Source organism: Triticum urartu, chromosome 3A (assembly GCF_056163025.1).
Source record: "Triticum urartu cultivar PI428250 chromosome 3A, HENAU_Tu73, whole genome shotgun sequence".
In the NCBI taxonomy this organism is placed as follows: Eukaryota; Viridiplantae; Streptophyta; class Magnoliopsida; order Poales; family Poaceae; genus Triticum; species Triticum urartu.
The window spans coordinates 395,614,300-395,630,501 of record NC_141875.1 but is presented as its reverse complement, the minus strand read 5'-3'; the positions used below and the strand labels follow the sequence as shown (position 1 = coordinate 395,630,501).

The 16,202-nt window shown below is 50.3% G+C and overlaps 5 protein-coding genes across 5 annotated transcripts; 3 read left to right on the top strand and 2 right to left on the bottom strand.

Annotated features, from left to right (window-relative positions):
* Positions 1-1,184: 1,184 nt before the first annotated feature.
* LOC125544110 (Bifunctional inhibitor/lipid-transfer protein/seed storage 2S albumin superfamily protein) lies at positions 1,185-3,264 on the top strand. Its single transcript, XM_048707676.2, has 3 exons — positions 1,185-1,685; positions 2,257-2,325; positions 2,807-3,264. The coding sequence occupies exons 1-3, from the start codon at positions 1,280-1,282 to the stop codon at positions 2,971-2,973; spliced, it is 642 nt and encodes a 213-aa protein (XP_048563633.1). The 5' UTR covers positions 1,185-1,279; the 3' UTR covers positions 2,974-3,264.
* Positions 3,265-3,378: 114 nt separating this feature from the next.
* Positions 3,379-4,342, bottom strand: LOC125544111 (uncharacterized). The gene has a single exon (XM_048707677.2). It carries the CDS (start codon positions 4,123-4,125, stop codon positions 3,538-3,540), a length of 588 nt encoding a protein of 195 aa, XP_048563634.2. The 5' UTR covers positions 4,126-4,342; the 3' UTR covers positions 3,379-3,537.
* A 131-nt stretch (positions 4,343-4,473) lies between these two features.
* On the bottom strand, positions 4,474-6,814 carry LOC125544112 (uncharacterized). Its single transcript, XM_048707678.2, has 5 exons — positions 6,441-6,814; positions 6,239-6,335; positions 6,071-6,150; positions 5,911-5,967; positions 4,474-5,083 (listed from the first exon to the last, which is right to left on the bottom strand). The coding sequence occupies exons 1-5, from the start codon at positions 6,546-6,548 to the stop codon at positions 4,850-4,852; spliced, it is 576 nt and encodes a 191-aa protein (XP_048563635.1). The 5' UTR covers positions 6,549-6,814; the 3' UTR covers positions 4,474-4,849.
* A 1,756-nt stretch (positions 6,815-8,570) lies between these two features.
* LOC147979827 (uncharacterized) lies at positions 8,571-11,200 on the top strand. The gene has a single exon (XM_087516788.1). It carries the CDS (start codon positions 9,129-9,131, stop codon positions 10,758-10,760), a length of 1,632 nt encoding a protein of 543 aa, XP_087372914.1. The 5' UTR covers positions 8,571-9,128; the 3' UTR covers positions 10,761-11,200.
* A 2,239-nt stretch (positions 11,201-13,439) lies between these two features.
* Positions 13,440-15,788, top strand: LOC147979826 (uncharacterized). The gene has a single exon (XM_087515362.1). The coding sequence runs from the start codon at positions 13,440-13,442 to the stop codon at positions 15,786-15,788; it is 2,349 nt and encodes a 782-aa protein (XP_087371488.1).
* Positions 15,789-16,202: the final 414 nt, after the last annotated feature.

Here is a 16,202-nt window from a genome sequence, read left to right as displayed (position 1 = left end):
AGATGACCTTATTTGGCAACAAAAATGACACTGAAGTTCATTTGTGGTAGGATACTTATAAGCCTCATGGAAGATCACGTCGGTATTATGAAGTACAAACAAATGATGATCATTATAGAAGAGAAATGTATCTTGGTGTCATTGATCAAACCATTCAAGAGCTTGACAATCGGTTTGATGAGGTTTACATGTAGTTACTTATTTGCATGTTGGCTTTGAATCCCCTCAATTCATTTGCTTCTGACGATGCAATCAAGGTAATGAGACTTGTCGAATTCTATCCCATGGACATATCAAGTACATATTTGATAAGGCTATAATTTCAACTTGCTAATTTTGTTGATGATACGAGACAATACGATAGGTTTAGAAATGCAAGTAATATTGGTGAGCTCTCTATTATGCTTGTTGCAACAATGAAACATGTTCTTTATGATTTGGTCTACTTACTCATCAAATTGATATTGATTTTACCGATGGTGACTGCGAGTGTTGAAAGAGTATTTTGGATCATGAATATAGCGAAAAGTAAGTTAAGGACTAGTATGAGTGATGACCGCTTGAATGATTGCTTGGTGATATTTATTGAGCGGGATGTGTTCATGAAAGCATGTGAAGATGACATAGTTGATGCTTTCATGGCAATGCAAAACGTAGAGTTACCTACTGTTGTAATTTTCTACTTGTGCTTCTTTCATGTAAGACTATTCGTATTGTAACCGAGCACATTCGGGATATATTTCGTTAACTAAGTTATTGGAGATTTGAATTGAACTATCCTTGTTATTCTTTTGCCATGTTTTGTTTGACACACTTGGATTAGGTACAGAAAAAAATAGTGTGCACGCCCTTCGTTTTATTCCTGGGTTGTCATTAGGTCGTACCAGGATCGATCGTGTCCTGTTGATTATTAAGACCACAGTGATCTGGCTCAGACGGTAGTAAACTGGATCGTGTTAATTTAGGTTAAGTTATAATGAAACTCCTTATCCCGCAAAAAAGTTAATGGAACCCCTTTCCTTCGAAAAAAAGATAACGGACGAATGCCCGCAGAAAAACCAAGTGTTGATGACAGCTAGCGACAGGCACTGGATCATCACGAGCCGTCGGATGTGCCCAACTTTGCGCCGCCTTTGTTAACAGACGGGCATGATCGCTTTTGCAAACCCCTCAGCATTACACACTCACACCCTAAAACCACCAGGCATCATCACCTCACCACCCATCCCGCCCCGATACGAGAGAGAGAGTGGGGACGGGTGTGCTGAGAGCCTGAGACATGGCCCCCACCGCCCTCCTCATCGTCGTCCTCGCCGTCGCCGCCCTCCACGCCCCCGCCGCCTCCGCCGCGTTGTCCCAGGAGCCACCAGCGACGCCGTGCGCGGCAGCCATCGTGTCCTTCTCGCCGTGCCTGGCGCACGTCGCGGTGGTGGCGCCGCCCGCCCTGCCCTCGCCCGCGCCCACCAGCGCCTGCTGCGCGGCGTTCCTGCGCGCCGTTTCCTCCGGGGACGGCGAAGGCGGCGGAGGGGAGGGATGCTTCTGCCACCTGCTCCGCAACCCGCTCCTCCTCGGCTTCCCCGTCGACGCCGCGCGCCTCGGCGCTCTCCTCCCCACCTGCGCCTCCGCGAAAACCTCCGCCGCCACGGCCGCCGAGGCCGAGGCCCTCTTCGCCGACAAGTGCCGAGGTGAGAAATCTGTCCCTTCGTGCTCCCTATTTATGCTCGTGCAATATGTATGCTTCGATCAATTCTCGTGCGCCATATGCGCGTGCTGTCGCGTTCCTGTTGTTGATCGCCGATCGAAGCAAATTTTACTCTGCAAAGTCCTAACTACTGTTGTTCTCATGATCCTTGTACAACTACTTTCGTAATGGTTGGTTGTAATGCGGATTACTGACGAGCTCTGAATGCTACTAGGGATATTAGCACTTGCATTTCTGAACTAGTGGAATGGGGGAGAAACACCGCGGGATTTTTCTTTTGTTATTAAGGAGAAGATACTGAGTGGCCCAGACTTACTTCTGCGTTTTTGCTGCGATTTGTCATGATTACCGTTCAGTTAAGCAGTTTGTTGGGTTGCTTGTTTGATAGTAGTAGTAATTTCACAAAATATTGGCGATATTTATAAATAGCTAAGGGCTTCGTTACTTGGTGGTTTCTCTCAAAGAGTTCACAAAAGTCAATTATTAAATTCAATTAAGGGGGCAAGTATTAGTAGTACTGGCTAACTCCATTTGCCATTTGCCAATTGAAACAGAGCTCAAGTCACTGCCTGAGATGCATTTTACACCTCCATCGCCACCTCCCGCACCAAAACTTTCTCCAGGTAAATGTTCTGCTGCTTGTCTAATGATTCCATAGCTTGTTAAAAAAAATGATTCCATAAATCTGTGCCCAGTAATGCTATTTCGGATTTCGGTTGAATGAACCAATTGGCATTTGGGCAGACATGTCATATGTCCTCTCCTACCAAATGAAACTTGAACTTGTTTTATCTTGTGGTGCTCCATCCATTTCGTGTTCTATGCCACAACTGTACAGGTTCAAATGATAGTAGAACAACTAATTTTGCATCGGATACTCTCTGCAGCCTCTGTTCTGTTCCTACTAATTGCAGGACCGAGTCTGTCTTTGTGATACTATCTGCTTTGCGTGCACTGCTCTTTTAGGTTGTAGCTGCACCTTCTATTTTGTTCACCTGAGCATTCCATTTTGGTCGACTGAACACCGCAAGTCCTGAATATCTTTCTTGAATCGTCGGTCGTACTTGGTGTGCACTAGTTAAACTGCTGTGTATGCCCTTGCAGCTGCCGTTACAGAACCAGCGTCCCCGACTCCGAAGATGGAGGAGCATTCGACCTCGACGACGCCTGTGTCGGATGATCGGTCGGGATCCGATGCCTTGTGTGCCTGCCGGGTCTTCCTTGTGGCCTTGGTCTTGGGAGCAGCAGTCTTGATCACGCTGCAGTTCTGATGGATGTTCGACCTCGCTCTTGAAAGGTCTTTGCCCTCGCTCTTGATACAATACTTGTGCGCGATGCTGCGCCATTCTTGATTGGACCTCTTGTTGCATACGGTGAGGTGCCACGTGATGCAGGGCATGATATTGGTATACCTGGGAACTCTTCCTGACCAGTGCAGTTTGTTCCGTGCGCGTTTTGATGACCTGACAACGCAAGTAGTAACTGTTATCCGGTGACATAATCGTATCATTTCAAACATGGTACAGATTTATACAATGCAGTTTAGTTTCTCTTGCGATTTATTACTTTCTGTGAATCTGCATGCCATTCTCTTGCGCTCGCTGAGAGAGACGGAGAACTCACTGGAATTTATTTTCAGTATACAAATATGCGCAGTTGCAGCACACGCACGAACAAATACAAAGTCACACATCATTCGCATTTTTCTTTCAGAGTTACACATTTGAAATGAAGGGGAAGAAAAACAGAAGTAGCATCGTCAGCGGAATGAAGCATTACATGCCAATTGGTTGCTGATCAGGTTCAGTCTGTGGACTGAATGTATTCTAGGTACATTATATGAGCAATGACAGTAGCCCTGCTGCCACGATCGAGGAGGCGAGAACTACGGAGGATATCCCACGACAGAGCTTCCGGTGGGCGCTGGACGGGTTGAACATGCTGTCACGCGGGTACATCTGCCCCGGCGTCCCCACTATGCCAAACACCGGCGCCGGCTGCACGTACGGGTACACGTACGGCTCAGCCGGCGGTGGAAGGTAGTACACGGGCGTTGGTTCCGGCTCCGACGGCGGTGGGTAGTAGTAGTACACTGGCGTCGGCACAGGCTCCGGCGGAGGCGGGCAGTGCTGTGGCTTTGGCTTCGGCTCGGGCTCCGGCTGTGGCTCAGGCTCAGGCTCAGGCTTTGGCTCCGGCTCTGGTTCCGGCTGTGGCTCAGGCTTTGGCTCTGGCTCTGGCTCTGGCTCCGACGGTGGCGGGTAAGGCGCTGGGTGGTGCGACGGCATTGCCGGCGGCAGCGGGTGCGGATCCAGGTCGCAGACGCACATGAGGCACTTGCACTTGTCGTCCGTTGGTATGCCCATTGAAGGGGACACAACCAAAGACATGGACACCAGGACCATCATCATCTGGAGGGGCAGCATTTGGGTTGATTGCTAACAGGCAGATCTCAACTAGTCTCAGTAGGCCGTGAATCCAACATCGCCTTATATATGAAATGGATAACCAAGCCTTAGTTGCTGGTGCATATCCTAAATTGGTATTGGTATGCTGGTGCAACTACAGATAATTTCTAGGGTTTATGTGTGATACACGCTCTGTTTCTGCAAAGCTAGGCACCCAACCGAACCAAATATTAGTGTCATTTCTTTCTTATGGAAAAAGGTAATCTATTCCTATTCGGTCCTCGTTGTAAGTTGCCACTGTTGTTGGTTACGTTCACGCATCATTCGGTTCGACGGAACCAGAGAACAAGTGGGGGGACAAGCAGGTTCTAGATGAAAAACACGTACTCTTTACTGATTTTTTGTTTGTGACAACTCCCACACGTGTCATCGTGGTTGCTTTTGAAGTAAATACACACCACAGTGCAAAACATCATGTCTTCACTTCTGTTCTCATCTATGTACACCTACGATCTATCTAAGAAAAACTAACAATGGAAATCCTTTCGAGTTGCTGTCAACTAGAAATATCTACCGTCTTCTTTATTCCGCTCATCCAGTGGGTGATGTACAGTACCGGCTCCCGCCGTGTGCATCGCTAGAGCGCTCGACGTTCCCTGTCTCTCCCAGTCTCTGCAACTCAGCGTCTTCACGCCGGTGATCCCCACGGACGCATGAACTGCGATGCAGATCGCGCAGGTGCTTAGCAGCCGGAGAAAGCCGTCTGGCTGAAGCATGCCGAGCTGCCGAACCCCTGAGGCCGTACGCGTGAGGCGGGTCGACGCTGCTGCTGCGCTCCGCCGCTGGGTGCGCCGAACCGCGTCGACGAACTGGTGCTGCTGAAGAAGCTGCTTGGTGGCGGCGGCTGGGGGGAGGTGAAGTCCTGCATCATCCCGTCAAGCATGGATTGGAGTTCGCCCAGGGAATATACGGGCTCCTGCACCAAGTCAAGCGGGGGTTGTCAATGATGGTTTCAGGCATGCAGCAGAACCAGTTTCTGAGGACATTCAGTTTTGATCTACATGGATTTACGAAACTGCGGAAACAAGAAATGCTGGCGGTGGCATGCAACCCAATCTTCTTACAAAAATATCACGGTTAGTTGTAGATTCTTCACTGTTGTCATGATCTCTATCTTTATTTTTACTCTTCTTATAAAAAACCGAGTTGGTGATGATGGTGTGTCTGCCATCTTGCAAGATAGACCGTTTGATCTATATCTGACAGATAGAAAGCAAACTATAGCAATTTTGCAAAAAGATACCTGCACCTCTCTTCACATTTGCAGATAAAGCCTTCCCTTGTTCATCTTTATTTCTCACAACCTCATTGTTGAGCAATTAAAAAAGAAAACCTTTCGAACAATCTGGCAAGGTGGCCGCGTGGGTTTTTACACTCCTCCTCACCCTATCTCTTCTATTTCTCGAGATATCATTAGTTTTTACATATGAGATTACTCCTGCATGGGTTAATCACAACAACATGTATTTTATTAAAAAAAATGCATCTTGATATTCCATGCAATGTCCGGGCATCTTGCTAGTTGTTCTAGAATCCTAACGTATTTTTTTGTTTCCATAGTGACATCATTTCCCCTGAAGTTTGTCTTCAGTCAAAAGGAAATAAGAGAACCGATTTACAGTTCAGACATACCAAACTGAAATTAAGTAGCTGAGTTGGGTTCAAACTCTAAATTCTCCACGCTACAAGGAGCGAATCAAAGGGTGGCATGCATGATGAACATTAATTCATTAACAGTAGTACCTCTCTACCAACGGTGGCCATGAGCGAGAGCATCTCCTGAAGGAAATCATGGAAGCCCTGACAATGCAACACCGGGAACTCCGAGTTAATTAACGCCCATGGTCAATACGAGACGAGCACGAGTAGCTCATTACGAGAAGCAAACCCATCGATTAATTACCTCGACCTCTTCTTGGTCGTCGTCGAGGGGGTCGTACATCCCGGCGTCATAGAGCTCCCTCCGCTTCTGATCCGACAACACTGCACGAGACCGACATTTCAAACGTTAACAAAAGCACCTATATGGAACATACATAGAGAGAGGAGAATTGGGCGGCACGGCAAGTACCCTGGTATGCCTCGTGTATCTTCTGGAACCTTCCCTTGGCTTCCTCCGCGATCGCCGGATCCACACGGCCATTGGCAATCTTATCCGGGTGCCACCTCTGCGCGCCATTACGGATCATCATCAGAAGATAAACGTCAAACTCTGCTTCTCCCGCTCAAACCGGGAGAATTCAAAGGGCTCCCGCTCAAACTCTGCTACTCACCATGGCGAGGCGGTGGTACGCGGCGCGTATCTCGGCGGAGGACGCGCCTGGGTGGACGCCGAGCACGGCGTAGTAGGAGGACTGGTGCTGCGACGGCGACTGCATCATCCTCTTCCGGTCTTCCCTGCCTCGATCAAGCTACAAACAATCTCGCGATCTCACGCTGGGGCGTTAAGGAGTTCCTGCTACTGGTGCTTCGATGGCGACCTGAGACGGGAGAGACAACGAGCGAGGCGTCGGAAAGGAGGGGCGCGCGGCGTCTATAAAGGCGCTGGGCTAGATGAGGGAAAAGGAAAATATCCGCGTGGCCGCGGAGGTGGTAGGAGGAGAGGAAAGGAGGAGACGATAGGCGAAGCATTGCGAAGTTTGAAGCCAGGTTGGGCTTGGGCGCCCCGCCCGGCGCGGGAAAATATCTCGCGTCCTGAAGCTTCTGGAGCGGCCGACCACCGTCGCCACCTCATGCTTCCCTCGTTCCTCGCGTGCGGGCGGGGCCGAGATATTTTCCGCTGCCTCCAGTTTCTGTGGCTGCCCGTGGCGGTGGCCCCACATCGACATACCGGCCTATGTCCGGCGTGATTTTGATCCGGCGGGACCCGGCGTGTGCATGTGTGTCTCTGAGGCCTTTTTTCAGCTGGACAGCTCAATGTTTTGTGCAAACACGACTGCTCTGACACCAACACGATATTTCCTTCTGGTTACTTCTTCGTGAAAGGTTAAATATCAGAAACCTGCTTCAAACGAAATTCTTCTGGCTCCCTTTCTACTACCAAAACGTCATACGAGTACATTTTAGAACGGAGATAATATTTTTGTGTGATGTGTATTCATGCATGGGAAGAGACTGTCTTGCATTTTTTTGACTGTGGTTTTGCTCTGTGTTGTTGGAATTCAATCATACTTACGAGAAGAAGAATCACCTCAGTTATTAGCTCCCTCCGCTTCTAAATATAAGTCTTGAGATTTCAACATGAAGTACACACAAAGCAAAATGGATGAATCAATACTTTAAAATATGTTTATATACATCCATGTATAGTTCATATTAGAATCTCTCAAAATACTTATATTTAGCAAGGGATAGAGTATGGCACTGTGTTGGCTTTCTCTCCACTTCCCTCTAAAATTTCAACGGATATCTTGGTAATGGGCAGCTGGAGCATTTGGATGCAAAGGAACAATTTGAATTTTCATAACATCAAACCAAGTTTGCTTTTCTAGAAAAAAATTGTTCAAGAAAGACCTATAGATTGGCCTGGGGGGGACGCGGTGTGGAAGCGGTGGGCAGTGGCTAGGGTTTGAATCGGTTAGACTGATACCATGTTAGAAGGAACAAAGAGAGATTGATGAAATTGATTTTTATTACTTGAGCCTCTCGTGGCCATATGTATAGGAATACATCATCTAGTTGGAGTACAATACAAGTCAGAATACTTCCTAGTCTATCATATGTTTTCAATCTAATCATGATACTCAACACAGATCATGAGCCACAGAATGTTTGACAAGTACAACCCAATTGTGCACAGCTGGATCGGAAGTCACCTTCAAGTCTAGTTGGTTTATATCTTTGATGATTATGTTGCCTAAAACATGAATTGACTCAAAGCTGAGCTCCGGCTCCTTTTCTTTTGCTTCTTTTGTTTCCTTTTTTCTTTTTGACTTGTTTACATCTACTATGTTTTTCTTTGATACATGAAAATTTATCGTAGAACAATTGTTATACGGCGAGTGCTTAAAAAACACAATATTTCACTTCGGAGATAAACATATACAAGATAATTTGCTATCTCCACCGAGTTAGTACAACTCGTTAATTTTAAGAACTAATCTCTCTGTAATTAATATAAGATATTTTAGATCACTGCTTGTTAATTATAATTCACTAATTGCCCATTGCAACAGGGCATACATATTCTGATGAATCACCAATCATCTTTGTAATATAAAGATTTAGGTTCCTCATGCATATTAGGAAGTATCGTCCATGTTTTCTAATTGTTATATCCGATCTTCTTTTGTCACACACAATATCCACCTCTTCCAGTGAAGCTCCTCACCTCTATCCCATCTGACTCCTAATCTCTCTCTCTCTCTCTGCCACAATAGCTTACCATTGAACAAGGCCTCATGCATGATATGTATGATACTACAAAAATAAATAGGCGTAGGGGCTTATGGCTCTCCTCTCGAGCGCACGCTCCCCTCCACCCATCCCGCCGCCCATCGCCGCGGGCCTGGCCGCCGCTCGCCCGGTGTTCGTGGATGCGGTGTCCGGCCGCGTCCTGCCTTGCGTGGCGCTCAGGGACTCCGCTGTTGACCCGGCCCCGAAGTATGTGGACCGAATTTCCGGCCACATCTTCCCCTGCGTGGCGTTAAATGCGGCGGTGCGCGGTGCGCCCCCCTTGGTAAGCTCAGTCTTGGCTCCATCCTCCCGTTCCGGTCCTCTGCCTCCTCCGCATCCGGAGACTGCAGGCTCCTCCCCCGCCCCGTCCTGGGCTGTGCTGGCTGCGCCCCGCCATCCCCCCATCAGATCCATTATTGTGGCTCCGAATGCGGGGATTCTCTCTGCGTCGGCGATCTCCTCTGCGCCGGCCGCTGGCTCCGGGCAGGCGCGCGTGCCTGCTTCCCGCCAGGAGTGCCCCTCTCCCGCTGTGGCTGTTGTGAGCGCCATTAATCCCGAGGGGGAGGATGGGTGGGAGACGGCGTGCTCGGTGCCTGGCGAAGCGCCAGGCAGATCCTCCACGGCAGAGTCCAAAGGATTCGCTCCGTCTCAGGGAGTGTGCTCGGGCTGCCGCTGTGCAAGCATTCAAGATGCATTTTGGCAATTGCTGCTTCCGCTGTCTCGCCTCTCGCCAAAAAGCTTTTGAATGCCGCGACCCCGCAATTTGCTACACTTGCAGAAAGACTGGGCATCTTGAGCGCTCATGTCCAGTTCGTCTTGCAAAAGCCAAAGCCAAAGCTCCAGCACCTGCTCGTCTCGCCTCCGCCGCACCGCAACGTAGTTCGTCTCCTCCAACACTGCCCCTCATTTCCAACTCCTCTGCAACCGGTCAGTCTGTGTCACCGCCCCTTCCGCCGGAGCCCGCTACGCAGCTTACGTCGCTCGCTGCTGCTCGGAGGCCTGTGCGGTGGGCCATGGAATTCATCCCCGGTGCCCCGGAGCGGAGGCCGGCCACATCGAGCTGTACGGTGATGAGCACCCCGGCGATGGAGGAGGAGGCGTATCAGCTAAGGACCATGTCGCTGCTCCTCACTGCCGCGGGTGACTGCTCGGCCATCACGCCGGACATGATTTCTCGCGTGGTGGCGCATGAGCATCGGTTCGACCTCCGGGACATCTCCGTCGCGCCGTGCTTCCCTGAAGACTACATCATCACCCTGGCTGACCGTGTCCAGCGCGACCTGGTCTATGAAGGGCATGTGATCGAGGTGGCGGGGGTCCATTTTCAGCTCCGGCCATGGTTCCCGCCGGCGAGCGGCAACAAGGTATGGAGGTTCTACTGTAGAGTAGTGATTGATCGTTTGCCGTTGAATGCTTGGGATTGGGACACCGTCCAGGAAGTGGTTGGGAAGAACTGCTGGCTTGATTTGATTGAGCGGCAGTCCAAGACCAAGAGGAACAGATCTGCTCTCTTTGCTTGGGTATGGACATGGAACCCGGACATGATACCAAGGGCGTCTGATTTCAACGTGCTGCAGCGGCAAGATGTGATCAGGTCTAGAGACTCGAGGCCGGAAGGAGTGCCGGTGGAGGAGGGCTTGGAGGGGCCGGACTTCCCGGTGCTCATCCACCTTGATGTGGTTAAGGATTACACTCCCCTGTCTCCTTTGGCGAGCCCAGATAATGGAGTGTGTGAGTGGCCTCGCACGTACAATCACAAGGGGTGGAGAATGGGTGTCAAGGATGGGGAGGGCCATCCCCGAGCTGCTCCTTCTGCTGGCTTGTTTCATGCGGACCGGCGAGATGATGATGGCCATGATGATGGAAATGGAGGAGGCTTCAGGAAGCGGGGGAAGAGAGGAGGTGTTCGCCGGAGTTTTTGGCAGGGGGTGCGTGATCAGGTAGGCTGTAGGGATACTTCGGCGTACGCCTTGGCGGCTCGCCGGCACCGCCGGCGGGATGAAGGAACCAGCGAGGTGCCCGTGGTGCAGATGGCTGCTGATCAGGTACAGCACGAGCGAGGTACTGACGATGGTCTCACTCCTACTGCTTTAGAGACAGCGCATCATCAGCTGGTGGGCCAAGAAAGAGTGTTTGTCTCCCCTTCCTTGGAGGTGTCCCAGGTCCAAGACAGCACCACCTTTGCCCCGGTGAGATAGGCCGACCAGCAAAGCACGGATGAGGAGCTCAATGATGCGCGCAGTGTCGCCACTTTGCTAGACCAGCAGCTGATGCAAGACAGCCAGGGACCATCCATGCTGCCTCCTCAGGATCTGACTGCGCGAGCGCTTGGGAACTCCCAGCTTGTAACCGATGGTTGGATTGGAGACCTCACGGGATGGGGATCTGGCTCTAGTGGGCTTATGCCTCTGTTCTCGCCGCCCAGACAGCAGCAGCTGCAGTATCTGTGGGATTGCAGTGTGCCTGTAGCCAAGGACTTCACTATGGGTGTGACTAATGTTGACCATAGGTACCCGAGCTTTGAACTACCTCCGCTGCCACCATCTCTGAGCCGCTGGGAACTGACGGATGCGACCTCGCCACGACTGTGTACACCGCAGATGACGACTATCTGGGAGTCGGCTGCCTTCTCGTTTGGCCCCTGCTGGTTACCAAACTGGGTTGAGGCCCAGGCGGACCTGCCGGTTAGAGAGCCCAGCTGGGCTGTTGGACCGGAGGTGATTTTTAGGCCTGGGGTGGCTGGTATTGGGAGCAGGCCTGGCCTGAGCGAGCCGACGCCTTGGTCAGATAGTACGGGAGGTTTTGCTGATCATGGATTACAAAGGGAGCATGCCCAGTGATCTGTTGAAGAAATGCGTGCGCGGAGGGTGCTTAAGGAGGCCAATATCTCTGGCCCTGGTCTCATCTCTACGATTACAGAAGAGATTGCAAGACTGAATATTGATGAGCAGCGGCGGTTCATTAACAAAATAGCTGCTCTGCTGTCCTCCTCCATCCTTGGCGCTCCTCCAGCCTTGTCTTCTCCACCACCTTGCAAGCTGAAGCAGCGGCTGCTTCGAGTCGTTTCAGCTTCTCGTCAGAGCTCGCGCCTGCAACACCTTGGCTCCAACTTATCTTCTTCAAGGCATGCTCAGGCTGAGATCAGCACCCGGCTTGGGTTCATCAAGCGTCCCGAGGACTTCAACGACGACACCGTGCTCGAGTACATTCAGTTCTTCCGCGCCCCGATGCCACCGGCTAACGTAGCCAAGCTGGCCGAGATCGCGGGCTTGTCCTCGCCTTCTCAGCTTTCACTGCCTGATGCTGAGCTGCAAGCCATCTTGGATGAGCTTGCTGGGCGTGCAGCTTGAGCGCGTGGCCTCTTTAATTCACAGACCTTTAGTTATCATGTTTAGTTATCATTTGAACACCTTGCTGTGTGTTGTGGGGCGCTGTTTGGCTGCTAGGAGGGTCCTTGGGCCCTTCTTGTATCTGGTTCCGTTGGGCATGTCCTGCCTAGACTTCATTCAATGGATGGCTAAGTTTATTAATGAGTAGCCAATTATCTATTCTTAGCTGGAATGTGCACGGTCTGAACAACCAAGCGCGCAGGGCTGCAGTTCGCACCATGTTGGATCAGCTTTCTTGTTCTATAGTCTGTTTACAAGAGTCTAAACTAGCTGCTGTAGCCAATAGTGATATTCTGGAGATTACTCGTAGTGCTTTTGATTGTCACTCCTATCTGGACGCTGATGGTACGCGCGGAGGTATACTCCTCTGTTGGCGCTCTAGCTGCTTTTCTGCGACTGCGATCACGGTGCGCACCTTTTCTATCACGGCTGTGTTCACTCCGGTGGGACAGAATACGTCGTGGACTCTCACCACCGTTTACGGTCCTCATGACTATGAGCGTAAGCAGTCCTTCTTGAATGAGTTAGCAGATATCCATAACGCCATGAATGGGCCATGGTTTGTAGTTGGTGATTTCAACCTTATAACTGACCCCAGCGACAAGAACAACGATCGCATTTGTCGACGTTGGATGAACAAGTTCCGCCACACCTTAAATAGATCAAGCCTTCATGAGCTGCCCTTGATTGGTAGGAAATACACTTGGAGCAACAAGCAGCAGACTCCGACTCTTGTTAGGCTCGATCGTCGTTTGCCAACGTAGATTGGAAGCTTTTGTTCCCGGCCGCCAAGCTGCTACCTCAAGCTTCCTCCATTTCCGATCATTGCCCGCTTCTCCTTCGCAATGACGCAGTGCTGAAAACCAATAGGAGGTTTAGGTTTGAGTCCTACTGGCTATTTGTAAATGGGTTCAAGGATCTAGTGGCTCAGTCCTGGGCTAAGTCGGCTGGGGGGAGATGCCCTATCGCTGCGCTCAATGTTAAACTATGGCGACTTAGCAAAGCTCTTCGGGCTTGGAGCAAGTCAATTGTTGGGGATATCCAGAAGCAGATGCATATTGTTAATGAGATTAACTTGCAGCTTGACATGGCTCAGGATCACAGGCAGCTATCTGCTGAGGAGAGCAGTCTTTGAGCCGAGCTCAAGTCTCGCTCCCTCGGGCTTGCAGTGCTGCTCAAAGTAAAGCTCCATCAGATAAGCAGAGTGTTATGGCTAAGGGCAGGAGATGCTAATACTCGCTTTTTCCAGTGCAAAGCGAACGCCAGGTGCAATAGAAACACAATTCACATTCTGCATGGGCCAAACGGCGTTGTTACAGATTGCGTGGCTATGTCCGAGCTGGCCCGTCAGCACTTCATGTGCATTTTTGGTGCCACGCAAACATCTCCTCTGGCCTGGACTGGGAGGAGCTGGGCCTGAGTTAGGCCGACCTATCGGATATTGAAGGGGAATTCACGCTTGATGATATTAAGCTGGCCTTAGACGACATGCCGTCAGAAAAGGCACCAGGCCCGGATGGATTCTCTGGGGGCTTCTACAAGCACTGTTGGGACATTGTTAAGCTTGATGTTCTCGCGGCTCTAAACCAACTGCACAGAATGGATAGTAGGGGCTTAGCCCAAGTCAACAAGGCTCTCATTGTGCTTATTCCGAAAAAGCATGGAGTGGATAACCTCTCTAACTTTCGGCCAATTTCATTGGTTCATAGCATTATAAAGCTTTTTACAAAGCTTCTTGCTTGTCGTCTTGCGCCGAAACTGCCGGAGCTTGTTGATCCCTGCCAGAGCGCATTCATTAAGAATCGCAGCATACAAGAGAATTACATCTACATTCAGAACACAATCAGATTTCTGCATAAGTCTAAGAAGCCAGCCGTTCTTCTCAAGCTTGATATTGCGAAGGCTTTTGATTCTGTCTCCTGGGAGTACATCTTAGATATGCTGCAAGCTAGAGGGTTCGGTGCGCAGTGGAGAAGCTGGATTGCTATGCTCTTACGCACCTCCTCTTCTCATGTCCTCATCAACGGCCATCTGTCTGAGGATGTGATCCACCGTAGAGGCCTAAGGCAAGGCGAACCCATCTCCCCTTTCCTATTCATCTTGGCCATGGACCCGTTGCAGCGGATGATGAATCTTGCCACCGAAGAGGGGCTCTTGTCGAAGCTACTAGGAAGACGGCGACTCATGCGGTGCTCATTTTATGCCGATGATGTCGCTCTATTTATGAAGCCTTCTGAGAATGACGCCCATATGATCAAGTTACTGCTCGATTGCTTCGCTTCGGTTTCAGGCCTGCATACAAATTCCGCAAAAAGTTTGGGTCTGCCCATTCGTTGTGCTGCTCTGGATCTCCAACGAATCTTGGCGCTGCTTGGGATTCCCATCAAGCAATTTCCGACGACCTATCTTGGCATGCCTCTTTCGCTCCGTTGCCTGACTAAGGTGGACCTTGAGCCGCTGGTCCTCAAGTTTGGGAACATAATGGCTCTTTGGAGGGGCAGCATGATGGCTAAGAGTGGGCGACTCACACTCCTCAAAGCAAATCTAGCCTCTCTTGCCGTTTACCTAATGACGGTGCACAGCCTGACTAAGGTGGACCTTGAGCCGCTGGTCCTCAATTTTGGGAACATAATGGCTCTTTGGAGGGGCAGCATGATGGCTAAGAGTGGGCGGCTCACACTCCTCAAAGCAAATCTAGCCTCTCTTGCCGTTTACCTAATGACGGTGCACAGCCTACCCAAGTGGGTCATCAAGCGGCTAATCCAACTCTGTCACGCGTGGTTATGGAATGGGGAGAATGTTTGCAATAGTGGTCATTGTCGAGTTGCATGGAATTTGCTGTGCCGCCCCAAAGTTTTGGGAGGCTTAGGTGTGATGGATTTCGCTAAGTTCGGCGTGGCGCTCCGTCTCCGCTGGATGTGGTTAGCTTGGCAAGACCCAACCAGGCCATGGGTGTGTGGGCCCTTGCCATGCAATTCGAAGGAGGAAGAGCTTTTTGCAATGGCAACGGAAATCTCACTTGGTGATGGTGCACGGGCCAGATTTTGGCAGGATAGATGGTTGAAAGGGCAGTGCCCCAAAGTTATTGCACCATACCTTTTTGCTGCCTCCACAAGGAAGAATAGGACGGGCTGTGAGGCTTTGGAAAATGAGCGGTGGCTCCTGGACCTTGCAACGGGTCTCACAGCAAACATGCTTCATGAGCTTGCAGCGTTGGCAGGCTTGCTGGATGACGTGGAGCTTCGGCAGGATCAACCAGACACCATCCGATGGAGGTTCGCGTCTGACGGCAAATATACTGCCCGTTCAGCCTACTTGATTCAGTTTGAGGGATCGATCCCCCTTAATGGCCATCAGCTAATTTGGTCTGCATGGGCGCCGGGGAAATGCAGATTCTTCATATGGACTGTCTTTCTTGGTAAAATTCTCACGGCTGACGCTCTCCTGCGTCGGGGTTGGGAGAACTGCTACTTTTGCCCTTTGTGTGTGCGCAACCTGGAAACCCCCCTCCACCTCCTCGTGGATTGTCCGTGGTCTAGATCCATCTGGGACGGCATTGCGTCGATGGCCAATTTGCCGTCACTGAACACGGCCACATGGAGCGCCACCTCCGCCTTCAAGGACTGGATGTTGGAGCGCAATGCACTGACGCCGCCGACGAGAAGAAAGGGCTTGATCTCTCTCGTTCATTTGACGGCGTGGGAGATTTGGCGTGAGAGAAACCGACGGCTATTCCAGCAGGAGGCAATGACTAAAGCTGCATTCAAGCGCAAGGTCATGGATGAAATCAAGATGTGGAACATGGCTGGTGCTGGCATACCTTTTGACCCAGGCTGAGTTGGCATCAGTAGTCTTCTTTCTTCTCCTTTGTTTTCTTCTTTTGGTGTTGTCCGCTTGGGCGTGTTTCTTGTACTCGAATTCTTCTGATCAATGAATTTGACAGATCAACTATCAACATTAAAAAATGATATGTATGATACACAAACAATAAGGCCCCGTTTGATAGCAAAGTATTTTCTAAACATTTTGAGAATACTGCAGTTTTTTATATTACCATAGTTTTATTTACAATGAGCTGTTTGATTGCCGCTTAAAACTGTTGTTTTAATATTGTAGTATTCGACAAACTGCAGTTTTTTCTCTGTATAATAAAAAGAACCCCAGACCTGTTTTAAAAAAACAGAGAAGGCGAAAAGAAGGGACTGGCGTCGTTATCCTTCCGCGCTCTGCTCAACAGCTTGCTAGTTGCTC

What these genes read in the sequence shown, in the direction of transcription:
- LOC125544110 (XM_048707676.2), top strand. Translation starts at nt 1,280, where the DNA reads ATGGCCCCCACCGCCCTCCTCATCGTCGTCCTCGCCGTCGCCGCCCTC. An exon ending in CTTCGCCGACAAGTGCCGAG is followed by an intron (nt 1,686 to 2,256) that starts GTGAGAAATCTG and finishes CAATTGAAACAG; the next exon opens with AGCTCAAGTCACTGCCTGAG. An exon ending in CGCACCAAAACTTTCTCCAG is followed by an intron (nt 2,326 to 2,806) that starts GTAAATGTTCTG and finishes ATGCCCTTGCAG; the next exon opens with CTGCCGTTACAGAACCAGCG.
- LOC125544111 (XM_048707677.2), bottom strand. Translation starts at nt 4,125, where the DNA reads ATGCTGCCCCTCCAGATGATGATGGTCCTGGTGTCCATGTCTTTGGTT.
- LOC125544112 (XM_048707678.2), bottom strand. Translation starts at nt 6,548, where the DNA reads ATGATGCAGTCGCCGTCGCAGCACCAGTCCTCCTACTACGCCGTGCTC. An exon ending in ACGACCAAGAAGAGGTCGAG is followed by an intron (nt 5,968 to 6,070) that starts GTAATTAATCGA and finishes TTGCATTGTCAG; the next exon opens with GGCTTCCATGATTTCCTTCA. An exon ending in TGGCCACCGTTGGTAGAGAG is followed by an intron (nt 5,084 to 5,910) that starts GTACTACTGTTA and finishes GACTTGGTGCAG; the next exon opens with GAGCCCGTATATTCCCTGGG.
- LOC147979827 (XM_087516788.1), top strand. Translation starts at nt 9,129, where the DNA reads ATGGGTGGGAGACGGCGTGCTCGGTGCCTGGCGAAGCGCCAGGCAGAT.
- LOC147979826 (XM_087515362.1), top strand. Translation starts at nt 13,440, where the DNA reads ATGCCGTCAGAAAAGGCACCAGGCCCGGATGGATTCTCTGGGGGCTTC.